Consider the following 16,079-nt stretch of genomic DNA (forward strand, 5'->3'; position numbering starts at 1 on the left):
AAATTTAGTTAGTCAATCTTAGTGAGGTATTACTATTCATGGGTTTTTTTTACAAAATTACATGTGTTTTAAAAAAAATTCCAAAAAAATGGTAATTATGTGTTGGAAGATTTGACAAATTATGTTCAAATCTAAGTAATTTGTTTGTAAATATTGTAATTGATTTGTATGGTTGTATATTTTATTTCTTTCCTAGAAATTTGCTTGTAATTAGGTTCCTTGATTTAGTCCTTAATTAGCTATTACCTAGTCAACCTTGTATCTATAATTTTTATTTTTTTTTAATTTTATAGACAAAGGCAGATTGAATTAAAAAACGCTAAAACAAAGGGCGCACCCTTCGTACAGGCAACATACAAAATGAGCCAAAACAAGACTACAAAAGAAAGAAAGAACCTAGGGAGAGATAAAGCTAGCCACCATGCCAATCACCCAAAAAAATCAGAAAAGATGAAAAATCTAAATCCAAAAACTGTTGAAACCATTCTAAAAGTGAATGGAAAAAGAGGTTCCTCAAACTTTGATCTGACAACTCTTCCTCCTGGAACGTTCTTCAGTTTCTCTTTCCCCAAATACAACAAAAAAGACAAATAGGAGCCACTCTCCAAACTGCTTTCCTTTTCTTCCTTAGTCCCTTAACTTTCCATTCCAGTAGAAGATTTCTCATTGAAGCCAGGAACACCCACACCAGATCGAAAGATGATAACAACAAAGTCCATAGCTCCCTTGTCTTACCACAATGAATCAGAATGTGGTTTGTTGATTCCTCATTGTCTTTACAAAGGCTACACCTATTGACCATGAACCAACTCCTCTTCATTAACATGTTTACTGTTAAAATTTTTCCCCAAATTTCTTCCTAAGCAAAAATATGAGTTCTAAAAGGGGCATACGAACCTAAATCTCTTTGGTTGGGAATATAAAGCTATTCTCCACCCTTAAGGACCTATAATACGATTTGACACTAAACTTTCCCTTCTTATCATTCTTCCATACTAAGGAATCCTCTCATTCTTCTTGAACCTTTACCGCAGAAATATGTTCCAAAAAATGAGTCACCTCCTCCAATTCCCAATCTTGGAAGGATCTTCTAAAGTGCACCTCCCAACAACCACCTCCATCTCCTTGCCTCCCCCATAGGTCTGCCCCAGAAGCAGATTTCTGGGCTGCAATTCTGAACAGCGTAGGGAAACAATCCTTTAGCTTAGAATCCCCAACCCAAATGTCCCACCAAAAATTCGTGTGTCTATCATTTCCAATATGGATACTAGTTCTAAGAAGGAAATCCTCCCAACCTTTTCTAATATCTTTCCAAAGACCCATCTCATAAGAATCCCTCACTTCTTTAGTGGTCCAGCCCCCTTCCACCTCTCCAAATTTTCCAACAATGACTTTCCTCCAAAAACTCTCCCTTTCTAAGGGAAATCTCCAAAGCCATTTTCTTAACAATGCTTGATTGAATCTCTCCAAGTGCCTTAGCCCTAGCCCTCCATGCTTCTTATGTTTAAAAATAAGCGATCAACTTAGCAAGTGAATCTTCCTCCTCTCCTCTAAATCTCCCCACAAAAACTCCCTTTGAGAATTAAGAGTGAGAAATTATTCATTCCTTCTATTGGACTGTATGATATACATTGTGAACCCAAATTTTACAAGATTAAACTTTTAGGAAAATTGGTAGTTCAACATGATATTAGAGTTAGGGTGTTGGAAAGTATGATATACATTGTGAACCCAAATCCTTTTAAGTTTTAGTTTTTAGGAAAATTGATTGTTCAACATTATGAATCTATTTCCAAAAATACAGCATTATATTCAAATCAAAATCATCTTTTGAAAGACAATTTCAGTGTGAATTTCTAAATTATGTTTATACTAAAATCTTTTAAAAAGACAAATTTTACCTTACAACTATTCATGTTGAAATTGTCTTTTTAAAAGACGATTTCGGTACAAATTTGCAAATCGTGCTTATACTAAAATCTGTATTATATTTATATGTCAGAATCATCTTTTGGAAGATGATTTTACTGTGAATTTCTAAATCATGTTTATACTACAATCGTCTTTTGTAAAGACAATTTTAACTTACAACTATTCACAACAAAATCTTCTTTTCGAAATTTGTACTAAATCATTTTTTGGAAAGACAATTTTAAAAGTGTTGTATTTTTGTAAATATTTTATAAAATGCTGCTTTTTAAAAAATATTGTTTTAAAAAATATTATTTAAATAAAAAATCCTACTATTCATGTATGCATTCATTAACTTCATGAGTTTCATATTTCTGTTTTCTCATTTTTTTTCTTTTTCTTTTTTTAATTTTTCTGCACTCCATGAAAGGAAGTAGGTGCTTCTGTACTCATGAAACAAGCTAACCCTAAAAGCATCCCAAAGCTTTTTGTTGGGGAAACAAGTTTTCTATCAGAATCTGCAGACGTAGCCCCAGATGAAAACTCCTTTGTGCCGAAAAATGAAACAAGCTCCAAGTTAGCTTCACAGTCCAGCATACCATTTGAAGGTTTATGTGACAAAGCTAATGAGGAAATACTTCTTTCTCAAGTGCAATCTTCTAGTTTATCCTTGGTAGATCCTCTTTGTTCTGTTGTTCCATGCAGTATTTCTTTAGAAAATGATGGTTCGGCTATAGATCAGAATCAGAATGATAAAGAAGTTGATGCTGGAAACTGTTTCAGTCCCACATTAGAAGTTGGGAAGGGGGATATGATGCAAAGGGCTTCAGGTCTCGATGTTAATTTTTTTCATGCAGAAGGGCAAGATGTACCCATCATCGATGGAAAAGGTTCTGGAGACACCATTCGAAGGCAGTTAACCTCACTTAAGTCCTATAGTAGGCTCTTATCTAGCCATGGTGCCTTTTCAAAGAGGGTAAACACATACTGCAACCGTTCATTCCCAGTAGACTGCAATTGGAAATTTCTTTCCTCTAGGCCAAAAATGGACCAATTCAGATCTTTTGGTAAAAGTGATTCCCCAGGAATCTTTCCTTGCATTTCTTCTGGTAGAAGTGATTTCACAGAACTCCTTCCTTTCACTTCCATGTCAAAGTATGCTATCAGTAGAGATTATGAATATAATCATGATACTTCTGTTATAAGGGATCCAGTCACTTCATTAACAAATGAAAAAGGAAATTGTGATGAGCCTACAAATACTGGGCCTTCGCTTCAGGTTCATATGCCAAAAAAAGGGAACTCACCTCTTATTTTAAACCAAAGGATGCACTACCAGCTTCAGGCCTCTAAACATTTTATAAACAATTCCAGTGGGGAAGAAAATTCAAAAGGGACTGCAGTACCAGATATAATAGTTGGGATTCAGCAGAGCGAAAACCTTGAAATGCCACAACCTGAATTTCACAATGTCCACAGTACTCAAGTTCAAATAAGAAAGCGGGTTCGTTTCTCAGAAGCTAATGTCCAGCATCCACAGAACAAGAACGTCCACAACATACAAACTGCTTATAAGACTCGTAAGACTTGGATCCTGTGATCTTGTAATTGACATTCTAATTACAATACCTTCTGAAATATTTCTACCTAATGTCTTTTATTGTCAAAATCTGTGTAGGTTCAACTTCCAGAGCTTTTAAAAGGTTGAAAAGTTCTAACCCTGGCTTAGACTCTAGAACTCACAAAGTGAAATGGTATATGACAAATTGCTGCATCAATGAGAAATTGATATTTCAAGGTCTAGAGTTCTTGCTCACAGGATTTTCTAGTTGCAAGGAAAAAGAAATTGAAGGATTGATAAGGAAATATGGTGGTATTGTTCTCCCTGATATTCCATCTCCTTCAAATTCAAGGAGAAAGAGAAACTCAAACTTTAATCAAAAGCATCTTCCCATCGTTCTATGTTCAAAGAAGGTTGGTTTCTGCAAACTATTTATGTTTCATATTCTTTACCTTTGGCCTTCCTGTAGTTCTCGTGAATAATGAAATGTGAGAATTTTTTCTTGTACTTGTATATTATTATTTATGTTTCATATTCTTTACATTTGGCTTCCTTGTAGTTCTAGTAAATAATGCCTGTAGTTCTAGTGAATAATGAATATGAGAACTTTTTCTTGTTCTTATATTTTATTATTATTATGTTTTGAGGTGGATGAAAGGTTTAGATTACTATTATTGTTTAATAATTTTTTAATTACATCTATGGTGAAAAAAAATCAATATGATTTACGTGATTGTGCCACTGAGGTTCTATCTTGTATGTATTATACGAGACACAGTCTAGATACAATTGTAGTTGAGTATCCCTATTAGGTACTCATCAACCTAATAATTTTAAGAAATAAAGTATGAAAGGATGGATATGAAAGGATGGATTAGCTTTATGATTAACCATATTTTTTTCTTTTATTAATTGTTCATCTTATCGATATTTGATTAAATCGTGTGTTGTTGGAATAATGTCTCTAAGGGGGTGGTAGGAAGATGGCATTTTGCTGGGGATCTTTACTATAGGTACCCAGAGCTTCCTTTCATGATTCCTTCCATATTGGGTAAAAGTAGATTGGAAATACTCACAGTTCTTATTCAATGGGATAAATTGCTTGTTCAGTTTTTCTATTTGGTGAGTCGATATCATTATCACATGATCAGCAAATTAGCTAACCGTGTTAAGCAAACAAGCAATTGACTTTTTGTCTACTGGGTAAAAGTAAATTGGAAAATACACATTGTTCTCTAAAAAAGAACATCTTATCAGTTGGGACCTAGTGTGTAGGCCTAAAGAGTTTGGCAGTTTAGAGTTTGAGAAGATTTCTTTTAGGAATTAGGCTTTATTAGGGAAGTGGCTATGGAGGTTTCCTAAGGAAAGTTTTGCTTTTTGGCATTAGGTTATTTTAAGTATATATGTGACACATCCTAATGGGCGAGACACTAATATTATAGTTAGATGGTCACATCAATGCCTTTGGAAGACCATTGCATATATCTTCCAGTTTTATTCTGTACACACTCAACTTGTAATGGGTGATGAGACTAGAATTCGCTTTTGGGAAGATATGTGATGGAGGAATCAACCTTTGTATTTATAGTTTCCAAGACTTTATAGAGTTGCCCCAGAGAGAAACCTCTCCATTTTAACTATCTTTGGTTATATCGCCTTTTTTTCTTGGAATCTTATTTTTCATTGCAACCTTTTTGATTGGGAAATTGAGGATCTCCAAAGATTGCTGACTTCTCTTATTCGTGTACACTTGTTTCCATTTGTTCTAGATGCGAAAGCATGGACACTTTCCTCTTTATGTTTATTTTTAGTAAAATCGTTTCTGTTAGCCTTATCCAAATTTTCAAATTCAGTTTCCTTCCATCTAGCCCATTTTTTGTGGAAATCAAAAGTCCCTTCGAGTTCAAGACCTTCGTTTGGTTAGTGGTATTCAAAAAGGTAAATACAAATGACATGCTATAGTTGAGAAGATTTTACAAAGCTCTTAGTCCCGAGTGGTGCACCTTATGTAGGAGTGGAGAGACAACTAACCATCTATTTCTACATTGCCCGTTTACTTCGGGTCTATGACATGGGCTATTTAGAGAGGTCGGGATGGTGTGGGTTTAGCCTAGGAACTTAAGTGGCATGATGATGATCTCTTTTATGCGTTTTGGGAAACCACTAGAAGCAAGACCTCATGGAAGATTGCTTATCTCACTTTGATTTGGATTGTATGGAGAGAGAGAAATGCTAGGATCTTTGAGGACAAATGGAAGGTGCTTGAGATGATGTGAGACTTAGTTCATTTCTCTGTTTCTTTTTAGGCCTCCTGCATTGATGCTTTTAAAGGTATTCCTTTGTATGTCATTCAACTTAGTTGGAGTTCAGTATGTACACCTTTAGGCATGGGCTAATTTTGTGGAGGAGCCTAGTGGTGCTTGAAAAGTTGTAATACTTCTATTTTTTGTTTTTTGTTTTTCTGTACAAATCTCCTTGTAGAGTAGGGTTTTTTTCGATGTTTTGATCAGGTTTGTTGTCTTCATCAGGTTGTGTATTTATGGGGAGGATTTCTCATCATTTTCATTGAAACTGCTATCTAGAGCACTCTTGTTGTATCACAATGAATCAAGATGTGATAAAATGATTCTTCACTATCTTTACAAAGGCAGCATCTATTGACCATGGGTTATCCCCTCTTCATTAACGTGTCTATAGTTAAGACCCTCCTCTTTTCCCCCAAAAAAAGTTTCCTAAGCAAGAAAACATGTTCTAAGTAGAGCATAGGATCCCCAAATCTCTTTGGCTAAGAATAATAAATTATTCTCATCCCTTAGGAATTTTCAATACGATTTGAAACTGAAGTTTCCCCTCCTATCATCTTTCCAAAGTAAAGTGTCATCCCCTTCTCGGATTTTTAATGGGTAAATAAGTTCCAAAAAAATGGGTCACCTTCTCTATCTCCTAATCTTGGAAGGGTCTTCTTAATTGAACCTCTACTCCCTTTGTTACCTCCTCTCTCCCATAAATTTGCAACAATAGCATTTTTGGAGGATGCTATTATGAAAAGTGAAGGGAATACGTCTTTCGACTAAAACTCCCCTACCCATCTGTCTCACCAAAATCTTATACGTCTACCATTTCCAATTTGGATAGTTAATTGGAAGTTGAACTCTTCCCAACCTTTTCTAACGTCTTTCTAAAGGCTCATCCCAAAAGAATAATCCTTCACCTCTCTACTAGTCCATCCCTCTTGGAATTTCCGTGAATGATCTTCCTCCACAAGCTCCTTCGCTCAAAACAAAATCTCCATAACCGTTTGCCTGGCAAGGTTTGATTAAAATTCTTTAAACTTCTTAGCCTAACCCTCCATGCTTCTTATCCTTATAGACATCTGACCAATTTACCAAGCGAATCTTTTTCTTTCTCTTGTATCTCCTCACAACAAGTCTCTTTGTATTCTCTCTAATTTGATCTTCACTTTTTTGGAAATTGCAAAGAGGGACATAAAATGGATAGAGAGGTTTGATAGAGTGCTTTTAATATGGACAAGTCTTGAACCTCTCCTTGATTGAATCCCACACACCACAAAGCTTGTGAGGGGCCCTAAGGGATAAACCAAGATAAGATGTAGGAACTCTCCCTACTTTATGCCTAAAAAGAGAAGCCACTTTATCCACATCCTTTACCTACCCCACTGGAATAATTTCATTTTTTTGCATATTTATTTTCAAACTTGACACCATTTTATAGCAAGTAACCATCCATTTCCAAATTCCAATATCTCAACTAATCTACATTATCTTCACAAAAAAGATGACTATCATTTACAGATAATGGGTATAAGACTTGAATTCCTTCTTCGCCTCTACCTATCATCTGCTTGAGCTTTGCAATTAAACTGCTAAGAGCATCCATGACCAAAACAAAAAAATAAGGTAAAAATGGGTCCCCCTATCTTAAACCTCAAGACGTTGGGAAGAAGTTTATGGGGGTGCCATTGACAAGTACTGCCAATTTCATTGAAGAAATGCAAAAGTGGATCCATTGTCTCCATTTAGGAATGAATCCTATCTTTTCTATGACTGAAAGAAGGAACTTCTAACTTACATGATCTTAATTTTTTTTTTTTTATATCCAATTTGCAAACTGAACCCATATTGGAACTTTGCTTCCTCGAATCAAGTGCCTCATTTGCAATCAAAGCCGCATCAAGAATTTGTCTACCTCCTACAAAAGCATTCTCACTATTTGACACCACCTTGCCGATCATCCTTTTTAGCCTATCACCTAAGACTTTCACTAGGAGTTTATAAAGACTCCCCCGCCAGGTTGATTAACCTAAAATCCTTCTTGTCACCAACCTCTCCTTTCTTAGGAACAAGAACCAAAAAGTTGCATTAAGGCTACGAACCATGTAATCCTTTGAATGAAATTCCTCAAATTGTCTCTCTTCTTTTTGACATACAAGGTTTATCTATTTTGTTCTTTTCTTGATGAGAAGTTGTGATTGGCCACTTTAAGGTCTTAAAGTAACTTTTTTAGCCATAAAAGTTCACAAATCCCCTAAGTTGCTGCTCTAAATTCAGCCTCTAGCTACCACAATTTGTTTCTTTCTTCTCGAAGTCACTAGGTTGCCTCTAATAAATGTACAGCAGCCTGATGTGGACCATTGATTTGTTATGCTTCCTGCCCAATCAACATTGGTGTAAGCTTTGAACTGCGAGTGGCCATGATTCTTGAATAGTAAACCCCTTCAGGGTTTCATTTTTAAATACTTGAGAATTCAATAGGCTACTCCAAAATGTTGTTTTCCTGTTGGATGCATAAATTGACTCACTATACTTACTAACACGCTAAGTTTGGTTGGGTATGAGATAGATAAATGAATCTTCCAACTAACCTTCGAAACTGCTCTCGATTCACCACCTTATCTGCACTTGTTGGTTGTAGCCTAAGATTGGGCTCTATTAGGGCTTCTACTGGTTCGTAACCAAGTAAACCAGTCTCCTAAAGTAAGTTAGGTACATATTTTCTTTGTGACACAAATATTCCCTTTTTAGACCTCACAAACTGCACATCTAAAAAAGTATCTTAGAGCACTAAGGTCTTCAATTTCAAATTCTCTTGCAAGGAACTTCTTGAAGACCTTTAGTTTCCCTACACCATCGGTAAGGATGATGTCATCCACATATACAATGAATATGGCTATCTTAGCTGTAGTTGAGTGCTTATAGAACAATGCGTGATCAACTTGCCTTTGTTGGTATCCACACCTTTTGATAGCCTTGGTGAATTGATCAAACGAGGCTCTAGGTGATTGTTTTAGTCATAGAGACACATATTTTTCCATCTCCAAGCAGTGCTTTCAAAATCCAGTGGTAGGTTCATGAAGATCTCTTCTTCTAGCTTTACATTTAGAAAAACATTCTTCACGTCAAGTTGATGCATCGGCCAACTCAAATTTGCAGCAAGGGATAATAGTAGTTGAATCGAATTAACATTTACAACAAGGGCAAAGGTCTCCTAATAGTCAATTCCATAAGTTTGGGTGAGTCCTTTGGCTACAAGCCTTGCCTTGTACCTATCAATGCTTTCATTTGCCTGGTATCTAATCATGAACACCTACTTACAACCCATGGTCCTTTTATCTCTTGGCAGTTCAACAATTTCCTAGGTACCATTCCTCTTAAGAGAATTCATCTCTTCCATGATTTTTGTCCCTCATTCAATGTGACCCAAGGCTTCCTGTATAGTTTAGGCAGTGAAACACTAGAGAGATTAGAAGTAAAGGCTTTATAGTTCTGAGAAGGTCTATGGAATTCAACATACTTTGCAATTGGACGCGTAATGCAGGAATATGTGCCCTTTCTAAGTGCAATGGGAGCATTGAGGTTGTTGAATATAATGTATTTATAGTGTACAATCTTTCTTTCCTTTCTTAATATAGGTCACATATATGGTAGTTAGTTCAACCTAGCCTTGTATGTATATTTCTCTATTGTAAGAAGTTAATTATATATGAATGAGAATTAAGGTTTTTTTTCTCTCTCTTTCAACATGGCATCAGAGCCAAGGGAGAAAACTTTATTCTTTCTAGTTTACCCGTGTAATTAATTCCGGGAATCCGTCCAGTGACCGTGTTTCATTCCGGTCACCTTTTCCATCTCCCAAAGCTGGTCAACCATATCGTGGTCAGAAAACCCTCATCACCGTCAACATTTTTTCGGCGATATTTTCCGACACTGACCACATCATCAGGAGCGCAAAGAGGGGATCTGCAACTTTTCTCAAAGCACCGGAGCCAAAAACCAATCCACGCGCCTCCCACGCGTCGTTTTTCTCCGGCGGCTTGAATCCCACGCGCCAGCGCGTGAGGGCGCGTGGGGGCATGTGGCCCACTTTCTGGTGCCAAGCTTCTACCAGCAGGTTAGTCCGGCGCCGTCTTGCACTTCTAAGCCTCCATCAATCCTCTTCGAACCTTGCTTCTCCATTTTTTTTTTTTTTTTTTTTGGCATTTCAGCCTTCGTGGGTCTTCTTTTAGCCTCCTCTGGCCTCCAACGGCAGCTCTCTTCCTTGGCCGAGACCTGTGTGTGCCTTGGGAAGGCCTCTTCTTCATCTCCAATCACTTTTTTTCTTTGTTTGGTCCCGACATACCAGGTTCTTCTTCCACAGCTATGATCCGACCTCCCTTTAGGGCTCTCTTCGATCCAAACGTGATTCAATCTTAGGTGAAGTGGATATGGCGACTAAAAATCCTATTTTTACATCCGTCATCTTTGGATCTCCTACTATCACATCGGAAAAATTGATTGGTAGTGATTATGATGCCTATCTCCGATATCAGGCAGCCACATCAGCTTCTGTTGCCTAGACCGGTAATGTCTCTGTCTGTTTTACTCAGTCTCCTTCTCTTGGCCGTGGATTCTAGATTTTGGAGCATCTGATCATATCTTTGGTAATAAACACCTTTTCTCCTCTATTACTACTATCTCTGTCTTACCTACTGTTAGTTTAGTATTTTGGCGTTTGAATAATTGGGCAAAGTCTCCTTTTGAACTTGTCCACACTAATGTTTGGGGTCCGTGTTGGACCGCGTCTACTTTAGGATTTCAGTATTTTGTCACTTTCATTGATGACTATTTAAGATGTACTTGGTTATTTTTAATGAAAAATCGAGCTGAGTTATTCTCTATTTTCCAGAAATTTTATGCTGGAATCCAAACACAATTCAATGTTTCTATTCGAGTGTTACGCAGTGACAATGCTCGGGAATATTTTTCTACACCCTTTACTTCTTTTATGTCCCAACATGGGATCCTCCATCAGTCATCTTGTGCTCATACTCCTCAACAAAATGGGGTTACTAAACGTAAAAATCGACATCTTGTTGAGACAGTTCGTACCCTCCTTCTCCATAGTCATGTTCCTTTTCGTTTTTAGGGGGATACTGTTCTTACAGCTTGTTACTTGATTAATCGTATGCCCTCATCTATTACATGACCAAATCCCTCATTCCCTTCTTTTTCCTACCCAATCTCTTTATTTCCTTCCTCCTCGTGTCTTTGGTTGTACTTGTTTTGTTCATACTCTCACACCTGGACAAGACAAGCTCTCCGCCAAGGCTACAAAATGCATCTTCTTGAGATACTCTCGACTTCAGAAGGGCTATCGTTGTTATTCCCCTGACACTCATCGTTATTTTCTCTCCACTGATGTCACCTTCTTTGAGGACTCTCCATTCTTCTCATCCTCTGAATCTCTTCCCATTTCTGAAGTATTGCCACTTCCCTATATATCCCCTCCTTTAGATGCGCTCTCTAGTCCTCTTCAGGTTTATCATCGTCGATATCGTGTTGTTGCTCCTCCTCTCTTTTCCGCTGAGGTACCTGATGATTCACCTCCTATCCCACCGATTTCTCCTACCCCGGCCCTGTCATCTACTAACCATTTGCCTATTGTTCTTTGGAAAGGTAATCGATCTACTCGTAATCCTCATCCTATTTATAATTTTTTGAGCTACCATTGATTATCTTCATCCTATTCTGCCTTTGTCTCTACTTTATCCTCTGTTTCTCTTCCTAAGAGCACTAGTGAGGCACTTTCTCATCCTGGGTGGCGACAGGCAATGGTTGATGAAATGGCTGCTCTGCACTCCAATGGCACATGGGATCTTGTTTCTTTACCTCCTGGTAAATCTACAGTTGGATGTCGTTGGGTCTACATTGTTAAAGTTGGTCCTGATGGTCAGGTTGATCGCCTTAAGGCCCGCTTGGTTGCTAAAGGTTATACTCAGATTTATGGTTGTGACTATGGCGACACCTTCTCTCATGTTGCCAAGATTGCTTCTATTCGCTTATTTCTCTCCATGGCAGCTATGTGTCATTGGCCTCTTTATCGGTTGGATATTAAGAATGCTTTCCTTCATGGTGAACTTCTCGAGGAAGTGTATATGGAGCAACCACCTAGTTTTGTTGTTCAGGGGGAGTCTAGTTTAGTGTGCAAGTTACCCTGCTCTCTATATGGCTTGAAACAGTCTCCTCGGGCATGGTTTGGATGTTTTAGTTCAGTTGTTCAAGAGTTTGGAATGCTTCGAAGTGAAGCAGATCATTCGGTTTTCTATCACCATAACTCTTCGAGCCAGTGCCCCTATTTGGTAGTTTATGTGGATGACATTGTCATTACAGGCAGTGATTAGGAGGGTATCCAAAGACTAAAGCAACACCTTTTCAACCACTTTCAAACCAAAGACTTGGACAAACTCAAGTACTTTCTGGGACTTGAAATAGCTCAATCCAGTTCAGGTGTGGTTATGTCACAAAGGAAGTATGTCTTAGACATCTTGGAAGAAACAGGTATGTTAGAATGTAAACCTGTTGACACTCCTATGGATCCAAGTGTCAAACTTGTACCAGGACAGGGGGAGCCTCTAAGAGATCCTGGGAGATATCGACGACTTGTAGGCAAATTGAACTACCTCACCATCACTCGACCAGACATCTCTTTTCCTGTGAGTGTGGTTAGTCAATTTCTACAGTCACCATGTGACAACCATTGGGATGCTGTGATTTGCATTATTCGATATATTAAAGGAACACCAGGCCAAGGTATGTTGTATGAAGATAGGGGCCATATCCAAATTGTTGGTTACATAGATGCAGACTGGGCTGATTCACCCTCAGATAGGCGTTCCATCTCAGGGTATTGTGTTTTTATTGGAGGTAACTTAATATCCTGGAAGAGTAAGAAACAAGATGTAGTGGCCAAATCAAGCGCCAAAGCTGAGTAACGAGCTATGGCTTTGGCAACATGTGAACTCATATGGTTGAGGTAACTCCTTCAGGAATTGAGCTTTGGAAAAGATGAACAGATAAAGCTAGTCTGTGACAATCAGGCCGCATTACATATTGCATCCAATCCAGTCTTTCATGAAAGGACCAAGCATATTGAAGTTGATTGTCACTTCATTAGAGAGAAGATCGCATCAGGGTGTGTTGCTACAAGTTTTGTTAATTCAAATGATCAACTAGCAGACATCTTCACTAAATCTCTCAGAGGTTCTAGGATTAAATACATTTGTAACAAACTTGGTGCATATGACATATATGCTCCAGCTTGAGGGGAAGTGTTGAATATATATTTATAGTGTACAACTTTCCTTTCTTAATATAGGTCACATATATGGTAGTTAGTTCAACCTAGCCTTGTATATATATTTCTCTATTGTAAGAAGTTAATTATATATGAATGAGAATTAAGGTTTTCTCTCTCTCTCTCTCTTTCAATAGAGGTCATGTGAAGCATTATTTAGATTACTAAATATAGGAATTGAACACGAGGTTGGTGAAGAGATACTTGTTTCATCCAGAGGGCAATCATTTGAAGAAGTTGCTTGGCTGTGACTTTTTATTCCTTCGAGAGTAGACACCCAACTCAGTTTGGGTTTGTTTTTTTGGTAACTCTCCCCTTGAATTAGAATCTATAATGCTTAGTCCATTAGGTAAAGGCTGAGCAATGGGTAAAGGCTTGATGGGTAACATTTCTAAGCGGGATTTTTCTGGGTCACTCGGTAATGACACGGGTAAGGGTCCCATTACTTACCAAAAGGGATCTTAGCTCTCAATACCCTCCCATTGAAGATGATTTTTTGTGAAGTAAGGTTTGTTTTGGGAAAATGTCACATCCATAGTCAAAACAAGTTTCTTTTTTGATAGGAAACCACACATGAATATATTGAAAAGATAAAATAGACATAAGGAGGATGAGAAATCCTCCCACTAGAATTAAAACTAAACAACACAATAAGATAACATGACACTACACCGTCTCATTGGACCTACACACTGCTAGCCAATCTAGTTGTAAAATGTTAAGGGGAATGCCCTTAAACCCCGTTGAGCAAAAAGCCCAAAACGAAGCGATGAAATGAATGGAGTCCCAAAGATTCTCTGAATTCCTAGCTTTGTCCTCAAATATCCTAGCATTCCTTTCCCGCCACACAACCCAAATTAAAGCTATGCACGCATTTTGCCACAAAACCAACCCTCTCTTGGATTTGCCAAAGCCTTTATAATTGATGAACATCATGTCTGAAATGCTTTTCGGAGGGACCCAATCCATCTTGGCTAGCTGAAAAAGTCTGTGCCACAACCCCAAAGTCACAGAACAATGAAGGAATAGGTGATCTGCAGATTCTCCTTGCCCCATACACAACTTACAGATGTCAGGGCTAAGAGCTTTGTGGGGTCTCCTCAATTGTAGCAAGTCGTTGGTATTTACCTTCTTGTGTGCCACAAGCCAAACAAAGGCCTTAACTTTGAAGGGAACTTGAGATTTCCATACAAACTTATAAGGGATCAAAGGAGATGAATCAGATGATTGGGATAAGGCTGTAAAGAAGGACTTAACTGTAAACAGTCCTGAAGACAATAAGGACCAAGATCTCGCATCTGAAGCGGAGGTGGATAATTCATACAATCAATAGAACACATGAGGCGTTCTAGATCTTCTATCTCATAATCGGTTAGACTACGACGGAAATTAAAGTTCCATGAGAAAGGGCAATCCAAACCAAGAATTGAAAATATGGGAACACTTTTATCCATTACTACTCTAAATAGTCTTGGATATTGGTCTTTGAAGATTTGGTCCCCCCACCATAAATCTTCCCAAAAGCGAATTCTTTTTTCTTTGAAATAGGATTATAGCATTTGTACCATTTCTGTTTAGGAGAATACCTTATAAATGCACACTTTTCTACCTGAAGATCGAGTCTAGAACGGTTATGTTTGTGGATGTGGACAAATGCAGTGTGATTGAAGATTTTCATAGGTAGAGAAGTAAAGATGCGAATATGTGGGAGAATGACCTGTAATCTATTTAGAAAAGTGTCAAATTTCAAGACTTTGCTGGGCATCCTATTGATTAAGTAAGATGCTGTGAGAACAACCTCACCCCATAAGTATTTTGGAACTCCCATAGTGAACATTATGGACCTAGCCACCTTAAGTAAATGCAGATTTTTTCTCTTAACTATACCATTTTGTTGTGGAGTATGAAAGCATGCAGAATGATGGATAATGCCATTTTCTTTAAAGTATCTAACAAGAATAGAGTTGAAATATTCCTTCCCATTGTCAGTTTTAAGGGCTTCTATTCGACTATGGAACTAGGTTTCAATCATGGAATACAACTCTTTAAACACTCCCTCGACATCAGATTTTTCTTTAAGAGATACACCCAATAGACTCTGGTATGGTCATCAATGAATGTATTAATCCACTTAGTTGAAATTTCCAACATTTTGAATTAGGTAAAATGGTTTGGATGAGGCGAAAAATAAACACAGTGATGTTTAGATAATTGGCAAACTTTGCATTGAAATATTAAAGGATTCAAATTTTTGAACAAAGTTGGAAATAATTGTTTCAAATTAGAAAAACTAGGATGACCTAACATATTGTGCCATAACATTATATCATCTTTAACAGGAATAGAAATCACACTACAACTCGCAACTGGAGTTTGTCCACCTTTGAGGAAGTTGTTATGAAAATAATAGAGTCCGTTAACCATCCTAGCATTGCTAATCATCCTCATCAAATGTTAGTCCTGGAATTCATAACTAGAGCAAAAAAATTTTGCAATACATTTAGAATCTTTGGTTATTTTGCTAATTAAAAAAAGATTGCAAGAAAGATTAAGAACACGAAGGACAGATTTGAGAATCAAATTTTGATACATAATTATGTAACCTTTTCCTACAATTAGAGACAAGTTGCCACATGTACTTCTAATTTTTAAGTGACCAGAACATGGAGAATAAGTGTGATTGATTGGTCATGTGATCAGATGTACTAGAATCAATGGTCGATGGTGCTGAATTTAGGGAATTAGTGAATGCACTACCTGTTTGAGCCAAAGAGCCGAAGGGCACACCTGAAAGTTGTTCATTGCTAAAAAGAATATCGGTTTCTACTGTAGCTTGCATTCCATTAGCCATTCTTTTCTTCAGGTTTTCTTTCCTTTCAATTTTCTAGTTTTCCATTCAATTTCCAACACTTCTCTCAAATGTGCCAAGGCCTGTTGCAATAATCACACTAGAATTTTGGCTTTTCATCAAGATTCT

At 37.5% G+C, this 16,079-nt stretch overlaps 1 protein-coding gene across 4 annotated transcripts in view; it reads left to right on the top strand.

Moving 5' to 3' along the window:
- The window catches only part of LOC117927473, a 48,368-nt gene that overhangs the window by 14,446 nt on the left and 17,843 nt on the right, over positions 1-16,079 (top strand). For all 4 annotated transcript variants that reach the window (XM_034846956.1, XM_034846958.1, XM_034846957.1 and 1 more), the window contains exons 7-8: positions 2,342-3,491; positions 3,590-3,885. In XM_034846956.1, the coding sequence (XP_034702847.1) occupies positions 2,342-3,491; positions 3,590-3,885 (1,446 nt within the window). The remainder of the gene's footprint in view (positions 1-2,341; positions 3,492-3,589; positions 3,886-16,079) is intronic.

This window comes from Vitis riparia, chromosome 13, assembly GCF_004353265.1.
Source record: "Vitis riparia cultivar Riparia Gloire de Montpellier isolate 1030 chromosome 13, EGFV_Vit.rip_1.0, whole genome shotgun sequence".
Lineage (NCBI taxonomy): Eukaryota > Viridiplantae > Streptophyta > Magnoliopsida > Vitales > Vitaceae > Vitis > Vitis riparia.